This window comes from Larimichthys crocea, chromosome XII (assembly GCF_000972845.2).
Source record: "Larimichthys crocea isolate SSNF chromosome XII, L_crocea_2.0, whole genome shotgun sequence".
Lineage (NCBI taxonomy): Eukaryota > Metazoa > Chordata > Actinopteri > Sciaenidae > Larimichthys > Larimichthys crocea.
In genome coordinates this window covers 7436087-7454502 of record NC_040022.1, presented here as the reverse complement: position 1 = coordinate 7454502, position 18416 = coordinate 7436087, and the positions used below count along the sequence as shown (strand labels likewise).

The following is an 18416-nucleotide window of genomic DNA, read 5'->3' as shown; positions in this document are numbered from 1 at the left end:
GGTCAGGGCAGTCAAGTTCACATACACACATACTGTAGAGTATATCTGGACATTTAGATACTGTATATTAGCACAGATATGTTTACAGTGCATCTAGAATGGCCCTTAAAAGGATAATGAGTCTGTTGTTTATCTATCATAGCTAACAACAGGTTGGTGAGATTCAGAGCTTGGATTTCTTTTTTCACTCGCTCAGTCAGTCACACAGGAAGAAATTCATCACAGTAGGCAGCATGAGATTTAAATGCAACATTAGACATCTGAGATTTGGAATATTCATAGATTTCTATCTTCTAATCTCTTGATTAAACCATCCCCTGAATGAAGGGATGGTCCAGAATGAGCTCACTTCCCAAAATTGTCTGCACTCAGTTCTCATAAGAATAACAAGAAAAGACATGCACACCCACACACACACACACACGCGCGCACACACACACACACACACAGTATAAGAGTCCACTTCCTGTCTCCCTGCTAATAGGAGTGTGAAACTTCATTAGCTTCCTCCTCAGTGCTACAGGGTTGGTCCAGCTGCTCCTCAGCCTATGGGACAAGGTTCAGGGCTCGAAATACACAGTTTTTGCATGGCGAGGTGAAAATAGAAAGTCGTCTTGTGGTTGTAATAATGTGTGATTTTCACAAAAGGTTCAGCGTCACAAGCAGCTATGTATGCTGAGTATGTTGGCACGTAAAATATGAAGAATTTGACTCTGGTTCTCAATAGAAAACATACATCAAAACAAGATGACAAACAACATATACAACTATAAATACAAGAGACAACAATCTATATACAGACCAAATCTTCTTTTCCTTTTGTGAGCCTATAGAGGTCAACGCTGGAATTACAGTTCTAGTTGCAGTGCTAAACAGACTGCTTACAATAAGCTTTTGTCATGAATTTCCCATGAGGTAATACTTGCATACAAGGCAAAATAAATCGGAACTATGTTGTTTGCACGCCCAGTTAATTGGAAACAATCTGCTTCCTCTGATTATTATCTTAGCCCAATTAAAGTAATCAGATGAAGACATTGACATGACAGCTATGTTGCCTTAATTGGGTTAAGGCTGAACTGTTTGTGTGCCTTTTAAACATAGCTGCTAAGAGTTCAAATCCACTTCAGATGAAGGCCTGGCGGATGAGGGGATTAAGTTTGTTAGGCTATGCATTGTGGTAAAATAGACACCTCTCAGCAGTTTATATGAAATGTTTCCTTCCTTCCTTGCTTTATTTACAGTATATACTATGCCATCAAGCCCTTTTGTGACTGGCTATGCCTCTGCTCAAGGCTTCTCAAGTATGAAACCGGTATGATGCTGAATTGTGATTCAAATGAACTACATGTTTTCTTTTGTTCCAGATGATCCAAACCAGCAGAACACTGATCGAGTCAGCTGACGTCGTCTATTCCAAGCTCACACAAGCACAACGGGCAGGTATGCTGCACTATGTGAATGAATGAATGAATGAATGAATGAATGAATGAATGAATGAATGAATGGGACCTCAGCTTCAACATCCCTGTTCATCCCCTTCATTTTCTACACTGCAGAACATGTCAATCACAACTGGATAAATAATCCAAGCTGATATTTTGGTTGTCAGCACCGTGAAAAACGGGGCAGGATAAAGTACATCTCTCTGCTACTGTGAAGAAAATGACTCACAGTTTAAGGACAAGATGTGTAGCAGACAGAATACGTCATTTACTGACATATTGCTTAAATCAAGAAGGCACCAAACAACTGAAATCCATTTGAGGCAATATATATTTTCAGCTCTCCTGCTTTTCAAGCCAAATACATTATATACATGTATTGTAAGAAAGCGCGTCTGCAGCCTTCAGATCTATTGTGTTCAGTGTCCTTCTGCCTAATAGAAAGAGTGTAGTATATCTGCTGCTACAGCATCTCCATCAACATCAACAGCAGTGCTGCCATCAACAGAGCAGGCCATCATGAGTGAGTCACCACCAAGTAGTTATCATGTCAGTGGGCAGGTGAAAACAATCAGCCAGCCACACAGACAAAGGACTACAGGAGAAAGACCACAGAGTGAATAAACATCATTCGAGAGGAAGAGAGAAATGAAAAGGTTTGGCAGAGTGTGGAGTGAGAGGGATGACAAAAACTAAGAGAAAATTAATTATTATATTATTATTATTTTTAGAATTAAAGAAGCATTTCATCAGAACAGTCTTTAAAAAGAGTGCTCGATGTAAAAGGTTCGGCCATTTAGGAGAGAGGGTAAAATTGACCATAATAAGATCATTAAGGGAGAAATGGCTTTAAATCAAGAAATCCTGTGGCTTGTCTCCTCCAACCTCTTTTACATTCAGCGCTAATTGTTCCTCATTTGCCTTGCTTCTCTACTATGCAGCAGTGCCTCTGCTGAAGAGCTCCTCAGATAGGAGGAGCACGTAGTTTGAATACTGACATCTTCATTTTGCATGTTTTTATTCCACAGTCGAACACTGTAGGCAACCAAAGACAAACAGGAAACCTACCGACATACAGGCCTATCATAGAGCTTATAATAGCTGGTGTAAGCACCGACAGCCATTAGCAGTTTGTGTGTTGTTGTTTTGTGTATGATAAACCCAAAGTAGACAGATAAAGCTCACTCACTGGCACATGCCAACCAAATATCCCGAGGCCAATAAGCCAATTTAAGCCTGCTATGCCCAGCTTTACTCCCTGGTGTCACACAGAGGCAGGCATATGCTTCACTCCCCACACCACAACAAGCCAGGCTGATATTCGTGCTGTGCAATTACCCAGGGATGTAGGGTGAACGCTGGGGCTTCAATCATAGAGCTGTCCCATGGCTCCAAGGTTCCCCAGCCCACAGCTGGAAACATCTTCTAAGGCAATGACTGCAGAGTTAAGAGCTTAAGGTCCACACAGCCACAGCCACACTCACAGCAATGTCAGTAGCTGGATACCAGAGGCGTCTGCTTAGTTTACTGCTGCTGTCAGGTGAAGGCCATATACTTCCAAAATCAAACAATTTCGGGAGCTACAGTAAGAAAATCAACCTTGTTTTGTGCCTCATGAGTTGTTCAAGCTTAAAGTAATTGAATTAATTTTGCTCAAAGGCCCAGGGGTTGAAGCATTTTCTCTAGGAGTGTGTTATCCTTGCAATCCAACTGAAGTGAAATACCTAAATTTGGAGTAACAAGGTTTTCACAAAAGTGCAGCATTATGTAAGGATGACACAATGCGCCAGAGGGTTGGAGCGACAGCCCTGAGGGGCCTCAGCTGCATGCCAAACATAGCACTTTCCATATCGCCCACTCCCCTGCCCCCAGCACTAACACACATGCCTCAGTCCAGACCCCCACCATTCTCAAATGCACATAACTGTTCATTCATGCTTCCATACATGCACTGCAGTTGTTGTGGTTTTGATAGAGGCTGAAAAGAAGGAAAAGAAGGAGAAGAAAGAAAGAAAGAAAGAAAGAAAGAAAGAAAGAAAGAAAGAAAGAAAGAAAGAAAGAAAGAAAGAAAGAAAGAAAGAAAGAAAGAAAATAATGTACAAAAAGCAGCAGCACTCTCTGTGACATAATGTGGCTCTACAGCAGGCTGCCAGAGAACCAGATGTTCCACCACTGTTTACCGAAATTCAATTACTTTGCTTTTTATGTGTAAAAAAAGAAATATAATGTAGCATATTTCCTCAAATCAAAATTAGGAAATAGCAATTCTATACTTTAAATGAAATTTAGTGTTGGCCTAAGGCCAGCAGCATTATTTAACTACATGTGTCATCTCAGAATTGTTTTGATATTGAGTTTCTTGTTACTAATGCCCAACAGCTCTGTCTACATCAATACATGTAAGCACAAAATATAAAATAGCCTTTTCTAGTTACAGAAGCAAATATAATTGTGCTTGAATATCATTCTCTTTGTCCTCTTCATCTGCATCCGGGCTCATCAGGTCCCTGTTGTCTGTATGTGCAGATTTCTTCTGTAATGGTCCATCAAATGTTTTTTTTAACTGTATGGTTATCTGTATAGTGATATTACATACTTAGTCTAATAAGGAGAATTAAATTGATCGTACGATGTCATTCTTAAAAAAATGCTGGCAAACCTCACTTCAATTTGACCTTCATAATCCTGAATATGTGACAAATAGAAAGGTCGAGAGGATTGAGCTAAGATACTTCAATCTAATTTTACAATCAAATCATCTAATGAAATGCTCCACACTGTTACCTGCCTCCCTGCACAAATGCACAACATAACACATTCTCCTTGAATGGGCTTTGTGCCTCTTTCTGTCATCTTTGTCTTGTTCAGTCCATGTCTCGGTTTATTATAAGTTCTTCTAATCCTCTAGAGAGCAGAAAAAAAACATGGAGGACATCATGACTCCCCAACAAAATACTGCATCTTTGTGATGGCTGGAAAAGCATGAATTTACCTCTTTTGATAGAATGACAAGCGCTGAATGCACCCTTCAGAAGCCATCTCATGATTATGTACAGACTGACGGTGACAATAGCAACAGCCTGAGCACAGACAGACAGAGAATCAGAGAGTGGATGTGTACGAAGAGCGGGATGGTAGATTTGCATAGAATTGAAGGTTTTGTCCCTATGATCGATCTAGAAGCCAAAGGTATAATTTTGGTGTAATGGCTGTGTGAGAAGCGGAAAAAGGTGCTATTAGAGGACGGGCTGTCAGCATTTGAGATGGAATATGGGATGGAGTAAGATGTGTGTGTGTGTGTGTGTTTTTGTGTGCTGCATCTAAGCTTAATTCAAGGCCTTTGATTGAACCTGACACTTTTGCCCTAGCCAGTGAAAGTGTGCTCTGCTCATCAGCTAAATGCTGTTGTGACAGGACCATAATCACAATGACGCACTGGCTGCAATCTGAAATGAGGGAACCTGAACTAACCTCCTGCCGACTAACTTGCCTTTCGCTTTAAATTCAAGCAACATGGAGTGAGTGGCACGTTGACAGATTCTTTACGCATACGGCCGGAGAAAAGGAACAGCGATGCAGAACAGTTTGGGGTTGCTATGGCTCTTACTTCCCAACAGCCCATCCTCCCTTTCCTCTTTCCTTCCTGTGTTCAGTTTATGCCCCGTCATTATTGCAGCTAATCAGTTTAATTTGGGCAGTGAAGCTGACGTGTTGATGAGGATGGAGAGGTGCTGGATGATCCCCCCTGGGCACTATTGATGGCTCGTCATCACACACACGGCTAATGGGGGACCAGATAGACAGCTGCGATGCACACTCTGGCACCTCCAGATGCTACCACTGTGTATTTGTGTCTGTGTGTATACTCTTTACACTGGATTATGTGTCTGCATGTGTATCTAATCTGCTTGTGTACAAAAGGCACAGCTCCCACTCCACTCCTCCTAACTAGCCTAAGCTCCACTAGCAAGTAAGGATTTGATTTTGATTTTGGACATTCTGAGCTTTTGTGCTTGAAATCCTCATGGGACATGTAGTTTGTAAATACTACGAAGAGTGGTGGAAAATAACTATTTCATACTACTTCAATTCAGAGGGAAATACTGTACTCTGCTATATTTATTTCTAGTTACTTAAAATATGGTGCATTTGTATTGACTATAGGTCCTGCATAGCTGCACATGTATTTGCAGATATTGCGATTGATAAACTGTCAGGTTTACTTTGTGTAACTTGTCCCACAAGAAAACTAACAGGAGAGTTATCAGTCAATCCAGTGCATGTCTACACAGTCCTGAGAGAAGTATACTATGCACCAACCAAAACTTTAGTTCAAGTCAGCTCTACCTCAACCTGCTACCTTTGAAAATGCTGCTTCAAGTACACTGTGGACAGCTTTTCTGAAAGAGAGCTCCTCTGAGTTTAGAGATGCTGGTAGAACGTTGCTATCTTAGAAACAAGGCCTTATTAAAAAAACATGCATCTCAGTGTATTCCACATCTAGGTTATGAGGCGATCAGGGGTCTGATATTAATATAGTCCTATATACGTAGAGCTGTAGTCCACAATAAAGCAAGCCCTGGAATAGATGCAAGCTCACTGTATGAGTTTAGAAGCTGCTGCCTGACTGTGCTTATTTATTGATGCTGCCTTTCCTGCAAAGACTGACCACTCAGGCTGTGTTGGTATGGTCTGAGGCCACTCCATGTGGATCCCATTACCATGGAAATCCAAGGTATAACGACATATCCCTCCCTTTGTCTCCCATGGCTTTGAACATTCATTGTTTTCCTGGCTCATCAGCAGCTGGAAAATCCCATTCTCCATTTGTAATGATGAAATTCTGCCTGGGATCTGCAGTGTGTGTGACTCAAAATAAATGAATAGAACACAGATCTGACAGTATGTAGCTCTGTCTCACCCCCCATTTCCCTTCTTTGTTTTCACCATTTCTTTTCATCAGATCCTGTTTGGAGATTCTGTTTGATTTTATTATTTACTTACCCTTCTCTCTCTCCAGCTGTAGCTGTCTCATTTTCTGTGCATGTGTATTTGGAGCATAAGAGGTGCTGCTGCAGAACTCATTACAAAGGCAAAAAAACCTCTCTGCTCAATGCAGAGACTGTAATTACTTACTGAGGTGTGTGTTTGTGTGTCTGAATGTGTTTGTTTATTTTGAAAAGGCATGTTGTCTGTCCTCCTGTCTCTCTGTCTATCCGTCTGTCTGTCTTTACACTCTTTATCTCCCGCTCTCTCGCGTCTGGTTTCCATGAGAGGAGCAAAGCATACAATCCTGTCTCTCTAGAGCGTGCCATGGGAGCCAGGTTTTGTTTATTAACTCAAATTTCACAGAGTTTAAGTGACAATAAGAAACAGCAACTGTGTGACTGTTGGGAGAAGGAAATGCCTAATAATTGGGAAATTAAATGCTTGAAGAGGCTGTATTACGACAAGCCACCTCCAGCTAATTTCATCTCTTATTCAGCTCTCTGCCTGCCTCACTCCCCAAGTCCTCTGATCAGAAACCGCTTTGGCTCAGCTCTGCACCAGCAGCAGCCCATTTACTACACCAGATTACAAGATCAAATCAGCCCTAAACCCTGTTAACACAACTTGCAGGCTTTAGAAATAGATATTCTGCAATGACTGGACATCACTAATTATATGGAAATTAAAGACAACAGGGGTCCTAGACTCCTAGCTCATTTTTTGTAAGGTTTAGTCTGATGTGCATTGATGGCCAGAGTGTATTTTTATTTACTTCTTAATCTCTTGATTTGTGTTAAGTGTGCTGGGGGTTGGAAAAATGTAAAACAAAAAGTTATGTCAAGTTGCTGGAATGATATTTGCATGAATGTGTTGTGATGAGCAGGCCTGTGTCTATGTGTGTACATGTGCATACGTTTGTAGGAAGCGGTTTGGTGCAGTGGGAGACAAATTAACCGCACGACTGGAGAGCACGGCATAGTGCAAATTGTGCATTGAATATTAATCCAAGCAAATTTTATTATTCAGTATTTTGTAGCTTTGTGACACGTTATCTCTCTTTTTGGAAAATGCCTTTACGATAGAGTTATTTAAGGAAAGAAAAAAAATACAAGCAAGAGGCGAGAGTCTGCCACTGGGCTGAGGTAATTCTCGAAAAACGAAAATCAATTTAATTAAAGACTTCTCTTGACAACAGTGGAGGTGCCATATCTGCCAACTAGTTGCTGAAAAGAGCTGAGGACTACTGAATGAATGACTTTTGAAGATGGGATTTTGTGAATTATACTGTATTATGCTTCGTCAATGAACTAAATAGCATAAGGTCAGTTGTCAGGGACAGACTGACAAGCAGGCTGAGACATATAGCATTAAGAGCAGTTTGTTCTTAAAGCCCAGAGGATTAGTAATGGTCTGCCTGAGCTAAATGAAGCCAGACCTACTGATAGACCAATTAAAGGTGAGCTTGCATTGCACTACCTCAATTTTAGCCCCATTAGCACATTGTATGGTGAACTGCTCTTGTGGCCATTAAGATGCTCATGAGGAGCTGGCTGCATGACTTTTGTTCTGCAGACCTTGTGTTGCACACTGCATGAATAAGAAAGAGACCGTAGGAGACCATTAACCTCATCAAGGATGTTATGTTTGTGCTCTGTTTGTTAGTTGTTAGCCGTTTCTGACTTTCTAAATCTTTTCGTCGCATTGCAGTTTTATTTTTGGCCTTCCTGATATACATTGTATATTGTATATTCTATTTATAATTCACATATCATGTGTGTGTCTGTGTCCAGGTCTGGACTTCCATGAGGACTTGCATCGTATTGGAGCAAAGGAGGGTCTGAAAGGCCGCAAACTTCAGAAGGCCATGGAGAGCTACGCTTGGAACATCACCGTCCTGAAGGTAAGATGGACTCAGCAACATCTGGCATGTGGCTTTCAGTGTAACAAAGACCCCTATGTTATTTTAGAAAATACACCCAGCTGAATAAGCAATCCCAGATGCTGTTCTGGTGTCCTAAGAGAACCCTCTGAGCTAATTGTATTTGCCTTGTCTCTAATCCTTAAATCTCTTAATTAATTACTCCTGATTCCAAGTTCTGTTTTTTTATTTATTTATTATTTGCTCATGTTATATCTTGACAAGCCATGATAGGATTGTTCAAGCGTGTTTGTAGATACAAACTTGATGCTCTGTTATTCCTCAGAAGGGTACTCTGAGCCCCTAGGACATGCAGTGAAGATGATGCTCAGCAAAATGCATTCTTAACCCGGGTGGTAATACCGGCACTGATAAAACACCACATGCTGCTCAGTCTGCTCTGCACAGTGGGGCCTGTTTTGCTAAATAAGGAGCAACAGAGCAGCCCGGATATTTTTATCTCATCTCATCTCATCTCATCTCATCTCATCTCATCACCCTGAAATCATTTACTATTGAGTGAAGACACTCCCTTGGCTGAAGCTTTTTGCTTGAGTGTGAGGTTAGGTAGCTGTTTGATTGCTTGATTCTTTTTTGCCTTTCGATGACCGCCTCATCAGATACATGGTAGAAAAGTGGTAGCTGTTGTTATTATTATTAACAGATAAAACTATTAAAACTATTAATAATATCAATAATTCATATCTATAAAACACCAGAAAATAGTGAAAAACTACTTTTACATACCCACCGATTGCTTGTTTTGTGCCGACTGAATTAATTTAATTAACAATGATATAAAGAACTTAATAATAAAAGCAGCAAATCCTCAAATTTGAAAAGATACAAACAGCTAGGTTGATAAATGTTTATTAACTGTTTCCACTAATTCTTTGAATGACTTAATGTTTCATCACTAGTGATAGCATCTATAGTGCTAGTAGGTCAGTGTTTAAAGTTCTTGCACTAATACAGCCGCCGTATTTATTTTAATTAAGCTTCACTGCACTCTCTAGAATTCCTGGGAATCACATGTCCTTAAGTAGCATAACAGATGGACACCCAAAACTAATCCCTGCCTCACCCGCACTCCGTATACCCCTGAACTTATCCAACCCCTCCCATCGGTGCCTTGTCTCTCCGAACACTTCCCTCCTTCATCCTTTCCTAGTCCTCTAATTTCTTCGATGAGCCACATTCTCAACATGAAGGCATGTCTTGGCGTGCACATAACTCTCGCTTCCTCCTCCCATTCTTCATTTGTAATTTGTGTCTCATACTGAACATTTGGTGCGAGCCTGGTGCCTGTTTGCCAAGGCTGGCAGCTATGCCCAGTTATTTCACCTGTCAACCTCTCCAGATCCTCAGCAGGCCTGGAAGCTCTCGCTGCTAGATGGTGAGAAAGCTGTGAGGGAAAAAAACAGACAGAAGGAATCTTTTCTACATCTCTCACTCTCTATCTCCCTCTCACCTTTACTCTGACAGTTACAGTGAATGAGGGTATTTGCCCCTTTCTAACAGTGATACCACCCTGTCACTCCCTTTACCTCCCTGCCAAGAGAAAAGCAAAATTAGAGACAGAAAGAGAAGCTCTGAAGTAAATCAATCATACTGTATGTTTTAAGGAGGATAACAAGGAGAACAAAATAATTAGCTCACTCTGCCTGCCATGCTCAGATTATAAGGAGTGTTTTTACCTAACCTTTTGTTTGTTTGTTGTTTTTCTTCTCATAAAAATGCACAGCCCTGCTCTATATAGATGATTTCTCAAGTGGGATCTTATTCAGTCCATAAAATAGATGCACAGCTCTTAGTCTTGCTCTGATGTAACGTACCACTCTCTTCCTACATCTATAACCTGAAAATAATAAACAGTAAAGGCAGGATATTGGCTGTTGTTATTTCTATCAGATGGATTAATTGATTTTGATAACAAGGTGCGGGTAGATGGGGTAGAATTTGATGAAGATATAGTGGTGCGATTTGGTGGTTGCCCTTGTTTGGGTTTAGGACCCTGTGGACAGCTTTAGGCCAGCCGTAGCGGTTAACGAACCTGAATGCAAGTGTGGTCGTGATTTGGCTCTGGCAACGCAGGACAGGCTTCTCACTGTCTTATTTTATGCCCGGTGAGTCATGACTTACATAATAATCTGTTTTTTTCAAACATATGACTTATTCATGCTTGTCATGGTTTGCGTACTGGAGTGGCTCAGGTAAAAGGCCACTTGCGGCACACTGACATCACCTGGGAGCAGAGCGTTGGATGTTATGTGCACCTTTACTCATTCAGCAATATGTCAGACTGCTGTGGCTACCTTGTGCCGCTGAAAACTTTATCCCTTTCAGCTTTTACACCAGAGTGGGTCAGTCTGTCTCTTAACGCAGGGATGTTAACTTAACGAGCTGTCACAGTGGGTCAGACCAAAGTGAAGTCCAGTGGGAGGGAGGGATAATATGAAGATTCACAGATGAGAAGGTTTCCAACTTGCTTGTGAACAGACGTTTGGAGGGTTGGAGGAGACATGATCAGGGGTTGTGGCAAAGGCTGGGAGTCCCGAGGGGAAGAGTCAAAGATGGTACAAGTGTAGAGAGTTTGTAAAAGCATGTGGTCAGATTTATTTTTTTATTTTTTATTTTTGGACAGTTCTAATAATATAAGCACCTCTCACACACAGAAATAACTGCCTGTGGAGAAGACTCCACCACATTTCCACATGGCAGAGACAGCTAGCTGAAGGAGGCAGGCAGCCATGGCAGTGGCCCAGATTGACTTGACAGTGCTGTAAGGCAGGATGCCTGCCCTGACCACTTCCTCCACATATGGCAGGGATTCATCTCTGGGGTGCTCCCAAATAAAGAGCAGAAATGTAGTATAACATTATTACCATATGACAGCACTATACACCAGCTGAGAGGAGCAGTATGAAGGGCTGGCAGCCAACCAAAGGCCTTCATTCAGTGGCTTTATACTGCCCCCTACTGGATCTTAGGTTAATGCACGAAGGAATAAATATACCTATACTGCTTGATTTAATCTACCTTATTTTATCTTTATTTAACTAGAGTTCTTTTAAGATTAAAATCTTTTTTTCCAAACAAGACCAGGCCAAAAAGGTGGCATAGAACTGATCTAACCCAGATAGAAGAAGTTAAAGTAGGCCTGGGGGAATAGATATCAAAGGTGTTTCATGCTATTTCTGTTGCCTTAAAATCTGATATGGTTACGTGTTGTTGACAGTTTCTCTCTCTCTCTCTCTCTCTATGTCTCAATCTCAGGGCCAGGCAGACCTGCTGAAGCACGCTAAGAGCGAAGCCCTGGACACTCTGCGTCAGATCCACTGTGCAGCTCAGTCCTGTGGTCTCAGTAAGAATGGGGCAGCTTCCCCCCAGCTTCAACACCATCCTCACCACCAGCCACAGCAGATCCAGATCCAGCAACAGCCTCAGGCCAAGGCACACCTGCACCCTCCACCACTGCACCAGTCCCAAGCTCAGCCCATATCCCAAACCGCACCTCAGGCTTATCTCCATCCCCTTCCCCAGCAACTTCCCCAGCTACCAGCTGTTCTGGTTCAAACTGTTTCAAAACCACCGGCCTATCCTGAACCCCCACCCTTACCCCAGCTTCAGTTTCAGAGCCAGCAGCAGAGGGCCACAGGACCTCTGGACGCCATCCCTGAGAAAGAGATGGTTGGTGACGATCCTGCTGGATCCTGCTGACCCGCAGCCTGTGCCCACAGAGAATCCTACCCAAAGAGAGACAAAGAGAGCAAGATAGAGAATGAGAAGCAGAAGGGTGTAGAAGAACAGCAGGAGGCCAGTAATGAAAGGGAGATGGAGGAAGTGGCAGAGAGAATTAAAGAGATGATGATGGTGAGGAAGGCTCGTCGGGTTAGAAGTGAAACGCAAGTCTGAAAGGAAGTTTGAGTTGTTCAGAAGTCTGAAGGTGAACAGAATAGACCTGACACTTTAATCACACATTTCTAAACAGGATGTAGAACTGAAAAGATACTGTTTACTTTTCTTGTGGTTTTGGAAGATAGTCTTTCATCTGAGCCAAGACGTTTAGGTCTCTTCTGTTTTCTCTTTTGTGAAATGCAAAAAGGGCAACAGCTGGTAACAAACTTCTGGTATGTGTTTCTGCAAAGGAATGCATTAAGCAGTTGGATCAGTGAGTTGAATGTGTCTCTCTCTGGGCAGTGCTAGTTACATGCCCCTCCACTATGTACTCTAGCTCTGTGGGTACAGGCTTTACCTCGCATTGGCATTTTCTGCCACATTTTGCCTTTTCATTTCCAGAGACTCCTCGGCATGTCCTTGAGCTTTGATTTCTTCATGCTCACACTCTTCCTCCTGCATCTTAGACATAAAACAAAGTGCAAACCCTCACTCCTTTCAACAAAGTGTATGCCATTTTCATTTTAAGTGCACAACGTAGAGCAGCTAGACTTAGGCTGAGCTCTGTAGGAGTGGCAGATGACCATTTCAGCACAACCCAGGGAGCTGTAGAGCTAAAATAGAAAAAAGAAAAACTGCCGCTGTTCATGTGTTCAGTCACATAAATGCTCCTCGTGTTACCCCTTGCTGGTGTCAACCTCCATCAAGCCCTACAGATCTCCAGTGTCATTCCTTAGGATTTAAGTTTTTTATCATTCCCGGACTCTCCCCACAGGGTCTCATTGTCTCCTCCCCAGGGGCTGTGTGTGTGACGTTACGTGAGTTGGTGTTTTGGTCCCCAGGGTGGAGCTAGCCCACGTCCGTAACTGGCAGAGCTCACCAGCCAATCTCAACTGGAATATTTGACCCTGGCTGTTAGAAGTCAAAGGTCAACATGGTACTGCTGTCAATAAAAACACAATAAAGTGAATATAGATGTAAAGTGTATGTAAAATGTACGAAAGGAACATATATTGCTATAATAATTCTTGCAGACACAGACATTAACAATTGATATTATAATAATTGTTGTTAGTTCTATTGATATTCTGATTCTTTTTTTAACATTACTTCCACTTATACAGTGATTTGACACCTGTTGTTCTGTGGTGCAGATCAGGACAACCAGTGCATGTGGGAATGGAACGAGAGATTACGGGTTAGCGCCACAACGCAAGGGTCAAACAATAACCTGACATGTGTTTCACTGCAAAGTGAGTGTGGATTCTGTAAGAGCTCCTTTAAGTGGCCCATTAAAACTGGCTTCATTGTTTTTCCTGTCTCCTCGCGTTCATTTCTCTTTAATGACTTTCAAATGGGAATACATGCAAAATGCATTTCACAAGGATGTTAAATTGTTTGTAACTTGACATGAAATGTAAAAATCAGTACCTGGAGCGACAGTTTTCTGAACATGTTTTAGTAATGTAGGGTTCAGAAAATGAAAATGTGAGTGAAGTGACTTTTTTGATTGGATTCAAACAGCCATCGCTTTCTCTTTTAGAGCATTTTGAAAGCAGCTTTCACAGTGCAACAGAAGCAATCAATAAAGCCTTCCAAAAGCTTTATTGATTGCTTTGATGCGCTGTTAATTCTCTTGATCTAATTTTTTTTTCTCATCAACAAACAAGAAGTAAAAGCAATTTATTGTATGCCTAAGTATGTCTATTTAAAGCAATGCTCCCTGTCCTCCATAAGATGGCAACAGATATTAAGTTAAGCTGTGAGGATGAAAAGACTAAAAACAACAATGACAATGTTTTTTTCGTTACCTTGCTATGTTGACTTATGAATGTGCCAGTATTCTATGTTGTGACAGATTATTTTTATTTTAAAAAATCATCCCATTTCAACTAAACTAGTCCTACTGGAAGTTTTGGGAACCCTTTCAGCTTTGGTTCCATAGATTCATCAACACTGACAACGTCACGAGTGACACTGTAGAAGCAAGAAAATACATAAAACTGTTCATCCTTTGTATGAGAGAATAAAACCCATAGATGCTCATTAGCATAACTTTTGAATGAGGTTGTCATTAGAACGGAAAAAGGGCATCTTTCTATTTTTATATTTTAGCTCTCATAGGACAGATTAGTTAATTAACTTCTGTCCCTCACCACTCATTACAATGGTATGTTTTTGCAAACCTTTGGCATGCGGCCACAAAGAAATACCTGTAGTTCATCAAAGGTCCAGAGAAGTGCCTAGGAGATGATCTGCCACAGAAGCCTAATTAATGGAGACGTTGTCAACCCTTCAAATGAGCAAGGAACATGATTTTTGTTATGTTTGTGGTTGGCCTGAATGACGTCCATTGGTGTGGACATCACAGAACAATATAAAAGACACGTATCCTTCCCCTGGTGAGATCAGATGTTCAGATGACTCCCCTTCACACAAGCCAGAACATGATGTGGTTCCCCACCAACTTCCAGAAAGCTAATGGAAAGGTCACACCGAACAAGGTAAGACATCTTAAGTTTAATTTAGAAATTAGTGAGTGATTTGTTTGACATTGTATAATCATGATTTTAAAAACTGCATTATAATTTAGGAATTTGTGTTCGTATTTTTTTTACTTCTTTATACATTTTTCTCCATTTTCACATCTTTTTTTTGCCTCACCAAGACAAAGGCAGCTGTGTTGATAAATTAGTTGTGTTTTTATTAAATTGTTGCATTTGTTCTAAGGTTCTAAGTAGCACGTTCACATGGTGAAACTGCAGTTGGGTGGCATTTAAAGGGTGACCCATCCTACAAACATTTTTTCTCTGTTTAGGACATCAGTTTGGATCGTAAGTGGGACATTTAAAAAAGTTTGAAAGATTTTCCAAGGGGTGGTCATGCATGTAGTTATGGGTAATCAACGTGTTTACATAGTAATACAAGGGTTCCAAGTTAGTTTAGATTATACTTCATGTTCCTTTCTTTCTTTGTTTTTATGTTATAATATAATCCCCTATGATTGCACAATTTTAGAATGATATGCACTTAACAAAATAAAATGCCTTCTGTTACAGTGTGATGATTTTGTTTATGTAATACTACTTTGGCTAGAGATCAAAGTTTTACCATGTATGTGTGGAGTAAATGTCAGTATGATATGACAGGACATTCAGTTATTCATATCCTTTATGCATGGATAAATAATTGTGCACAGTACCATTAACCCAACAGCTGGTCATGGTCTGTGTGTCCTTGACTTGAGTTTAACGTTTTATTATGTATATAAAGAATAAATGTCAGCATTGGAAATTCAATGGTTCATATTCTTTATGCATATGACTTTGTCTCTTGTTGACTGAGTTCTTTGCATCAATCAGCATTAAACATATTAAGATCAATAATCAATAATATTTAGAGGAGACATGCAAATAAAGAATTCTTCTACACATCATGTTCTTGCATCAGTGTAAACTTATGTCTTCTGCCCAGCAGAAAGCCTTGGTGCTGGTTTTGATGTTGCTGCTGTCTCAACTGGCCTGCGATGCTCACAGCATGTCTGAGTGCTGCAGACAACCTTCTCGTTCATGTCGCCTCTATGTGTTGCTGTGTCGCGCTGGCGGCAACACATTGGGGGGACCTCTCACAGGAGATGCGGCTGCTGGCATCCTCACTCTGGGAAAACGAAAAGAAGATGAAGGTCGCTTGCAGAACCGACTTCACCAGCTTCTCCATGGCTCCAGAAACCAAGCTGCAGGGATCCTGACTATGGGGAAGAGGACTGAAGAGAGGGCTGGTGAGCAGTAAATGGACTGGATGACTCAGTCAGGAACCACCATCATAACACCCCTGCCCGTTCTACGCTAAATACCTCATGGTATAAGCATACTGGGACACTGTTCAAATCTGCAGATAACATGATGAAATTGTGTAATATTGTACATATATGGAAAAGGCTATCTGGTGTAATAAAAAATATAAACCTGACAACATGTCTTTAATCATTCCTGGGTGGGTTTTGTTTTGTTTTGTTTTTTGTGTTAGAACAAATATTTCTTAGATTTTCTATGAAGAAATTGTTCAAAATTCATAATCCATATGATTTCATAGGGACCTTTGACAAAAGGAATGAATGATTATCTTGAAAACTAAAATCATGTTACTGACTATAATATGCAATCTGTTTATTAAACAACTTTAAGCAGTGTGTATTTGGCCGCTGCAGTGTTATCAACTGGCTCTTTGCTTGCTTGTACAAATGAGTATTCATACAGAATCTGCTAGAAAAAATCTTATGTGAACAAACGCCTTTAATTTCTTTCTTGCCCCAGATTTGTAATTTATTTATTTTTTCACTGAATAGTTACATCCAAGAATCCACAGTGCCTTTTATTCATGTACCATAATGGTGCCTTTTGACATTTTACCATTTATTTTCCACTGCACTTCATTAATTGGTAGATAAAAGAGGCTTAATGTCAGTTTTGACAAACAGTAGACCTGGACCTTTATAGCAATTAGAGACTCAACATTATCTTTCTAAAGAGCATGACATTTTTTCACTTGGTTAAAATATAAAGAGCTACTGAAAAACAGTAACAGTGTTGTTCCATTAACGTATAAAAACGTACAATGTTTGTTTTGGGGTATTAGTGTTGAAAGTGTTGTCTACAAGTCAATGGGTAGCTATGACTCTCACCCCACCCCAATCATTTGTGTGCAGTCCCTTACACCGATTCAAAGCCCAGCATCTTAGATCAAGCCCATCACAGTGTGGGAATAAAGAGGACCACAAGATGGTGCTGATATGATAAAAAATGAGAAAGGTAGTGATAGGCTGATCCAGATTGTCTAATAGGACACCTTGTGCTTGTTTACTAAAAATACAGTACATCAATATAAATACATACTGTATGTATGATACATACATATAATCATTTTACCTGAGGTACTCTGTAACAGAGTTGTGTGTATTTACACTACACATGATTTCTCTCTCTCAACCGAGGTTCCTTTCAGATATTGATGTCTCTGTATTTGAACACTGCTTTTTAAATTTAAATTATTATTATTTTTTTTATTATTTGCATGATCTCTGATTGAACCCCAAATGTTGCCTCATGTTGAGGCTACTCATATAACACTGGCCTCTGCTTATGGTGCTTTCCACACAATCTACCACAATCTAAGGTAAACTGATAAAGGACAATGAACAACCACAAATTATAGAATACGTCTGAAAAGCGAGGATTTCTGTAGCTGTTGCAGGAAACATTCTTGAACTGACATGAACCCAATTGCTTTATCTGGACTCTTAAGTTAACAGTGAGCTATGCTAACACATATAGGCTGCATAATATGCACAAATAAAATGAGGGGCTCAATCAAAAAGGGCTGCTGCTCACCAACATATTAGAAGCGTACACCTGGACACAAGCTGCTTGAAAAACATTGATTTTAATAAGCTGTTTGTTTGTTTGCTTTTTGCCTTTTACCTTTTCATGGACGCGATTTTAATAACCTGTGCATCAATGAAATGTCAGGTCTCAGTGGGTGTGTGATTATGCTGCTTCACACTCCCATATAGAACCTGGTGGAAAGAGGTAATTGACAAGGAGGGCATACATAACAATGCGCATTGTTTTTTACCATAAGTGGGTCTGTGTGTGTACATGTAGGTTTATAGACTGTGTTTTATAGCAACCACTGGTATATGTGTGTGTGGGTGTTTATTTATGTACAATATAGCTAACAAAGAAAAAGGTTGATCGAAGCAGCAGACGGCTGATAGATCCTTTAAGCTGCTGATGCCATTAAGCTTAGCCGTGGATGTACTGTAGTGTCGGGGAGCCAGACAATGATTCAGTGCCGCTCTGTTTTCAACCTGACCTCTGACCTGTTTACATCCATAGAAGAGCAGAAGTCCAAATATACACTCCAAATATACAACACATCAATGATTTGTTGTATAGCTTGTGGCTCCCAATAAGGAGTTTCAGAAAAGGGACAAAGGTAGAGTGAGTGAGAAGAAGAGATGAAATATAGAAAGAAAGTGATTTCAAATAACTTCTCTTGGGAGTGAGAAGTAGAAGGATGCAGGTTCTGGAGAAGAAATAAGAAGGTGAGAGATAACTAATAAGAGCACAGTGTGTGTGTGTGGAAAGGGGGATGGTTCAGGCTTTTGT

The 18416-nt window shown here is 40.7% G+C and overlaps 2 protein-coding genes across 2 annotated transcripts in view; both read left to right on the top strand.

The window, feature by feature from the left end:
- The window catches only part of plcl5 (phospholipase C like 5), a 60272-nt gene extending 46711 nt beyond the window's left edge, over positions 1–13561 (top strand). Inside the window, exons 4-6 of the mRNA XM_010739751.3 lie at positions 1368–1443; positions 8225–8334; positions 11629–13561. Of these exons, the coding sequence (XP_010738053.2) occupies positions 1368–1443; positions 8225–8334; positions 11629–12072 (630 nt within the window). The 3' untranslated portion in view covers positions 12073–13561. The remainder of the gene's footprint in view (positions 1–1367; positions 1444–8224; positions 8335–11628) is intronic.
- Positions 13562–13670: 109 nt separating this feature from the next.
- On the top strand, positions 13671–16350 carry hcrt (hypocretin (orexin) neuropeptide precursor). Its single transcript, XM_010739763.3, has 2 exons — positions 13671–14753; positions 15727–16350. The coding sequence occupies exons 1-2, from the start codon at positions 14670–14672 to the stop codon at positions 16036–16038; spliced, it is 396 nt and encodes a 131-aa protein (XP_010738065.3). The 5' UTR covers positions 13671–14669; the 3' UTR covers positions 16039–16350.
- The last annotated feature ends 2066 nt before the right edge of the window (positions 16351–18416 follow it).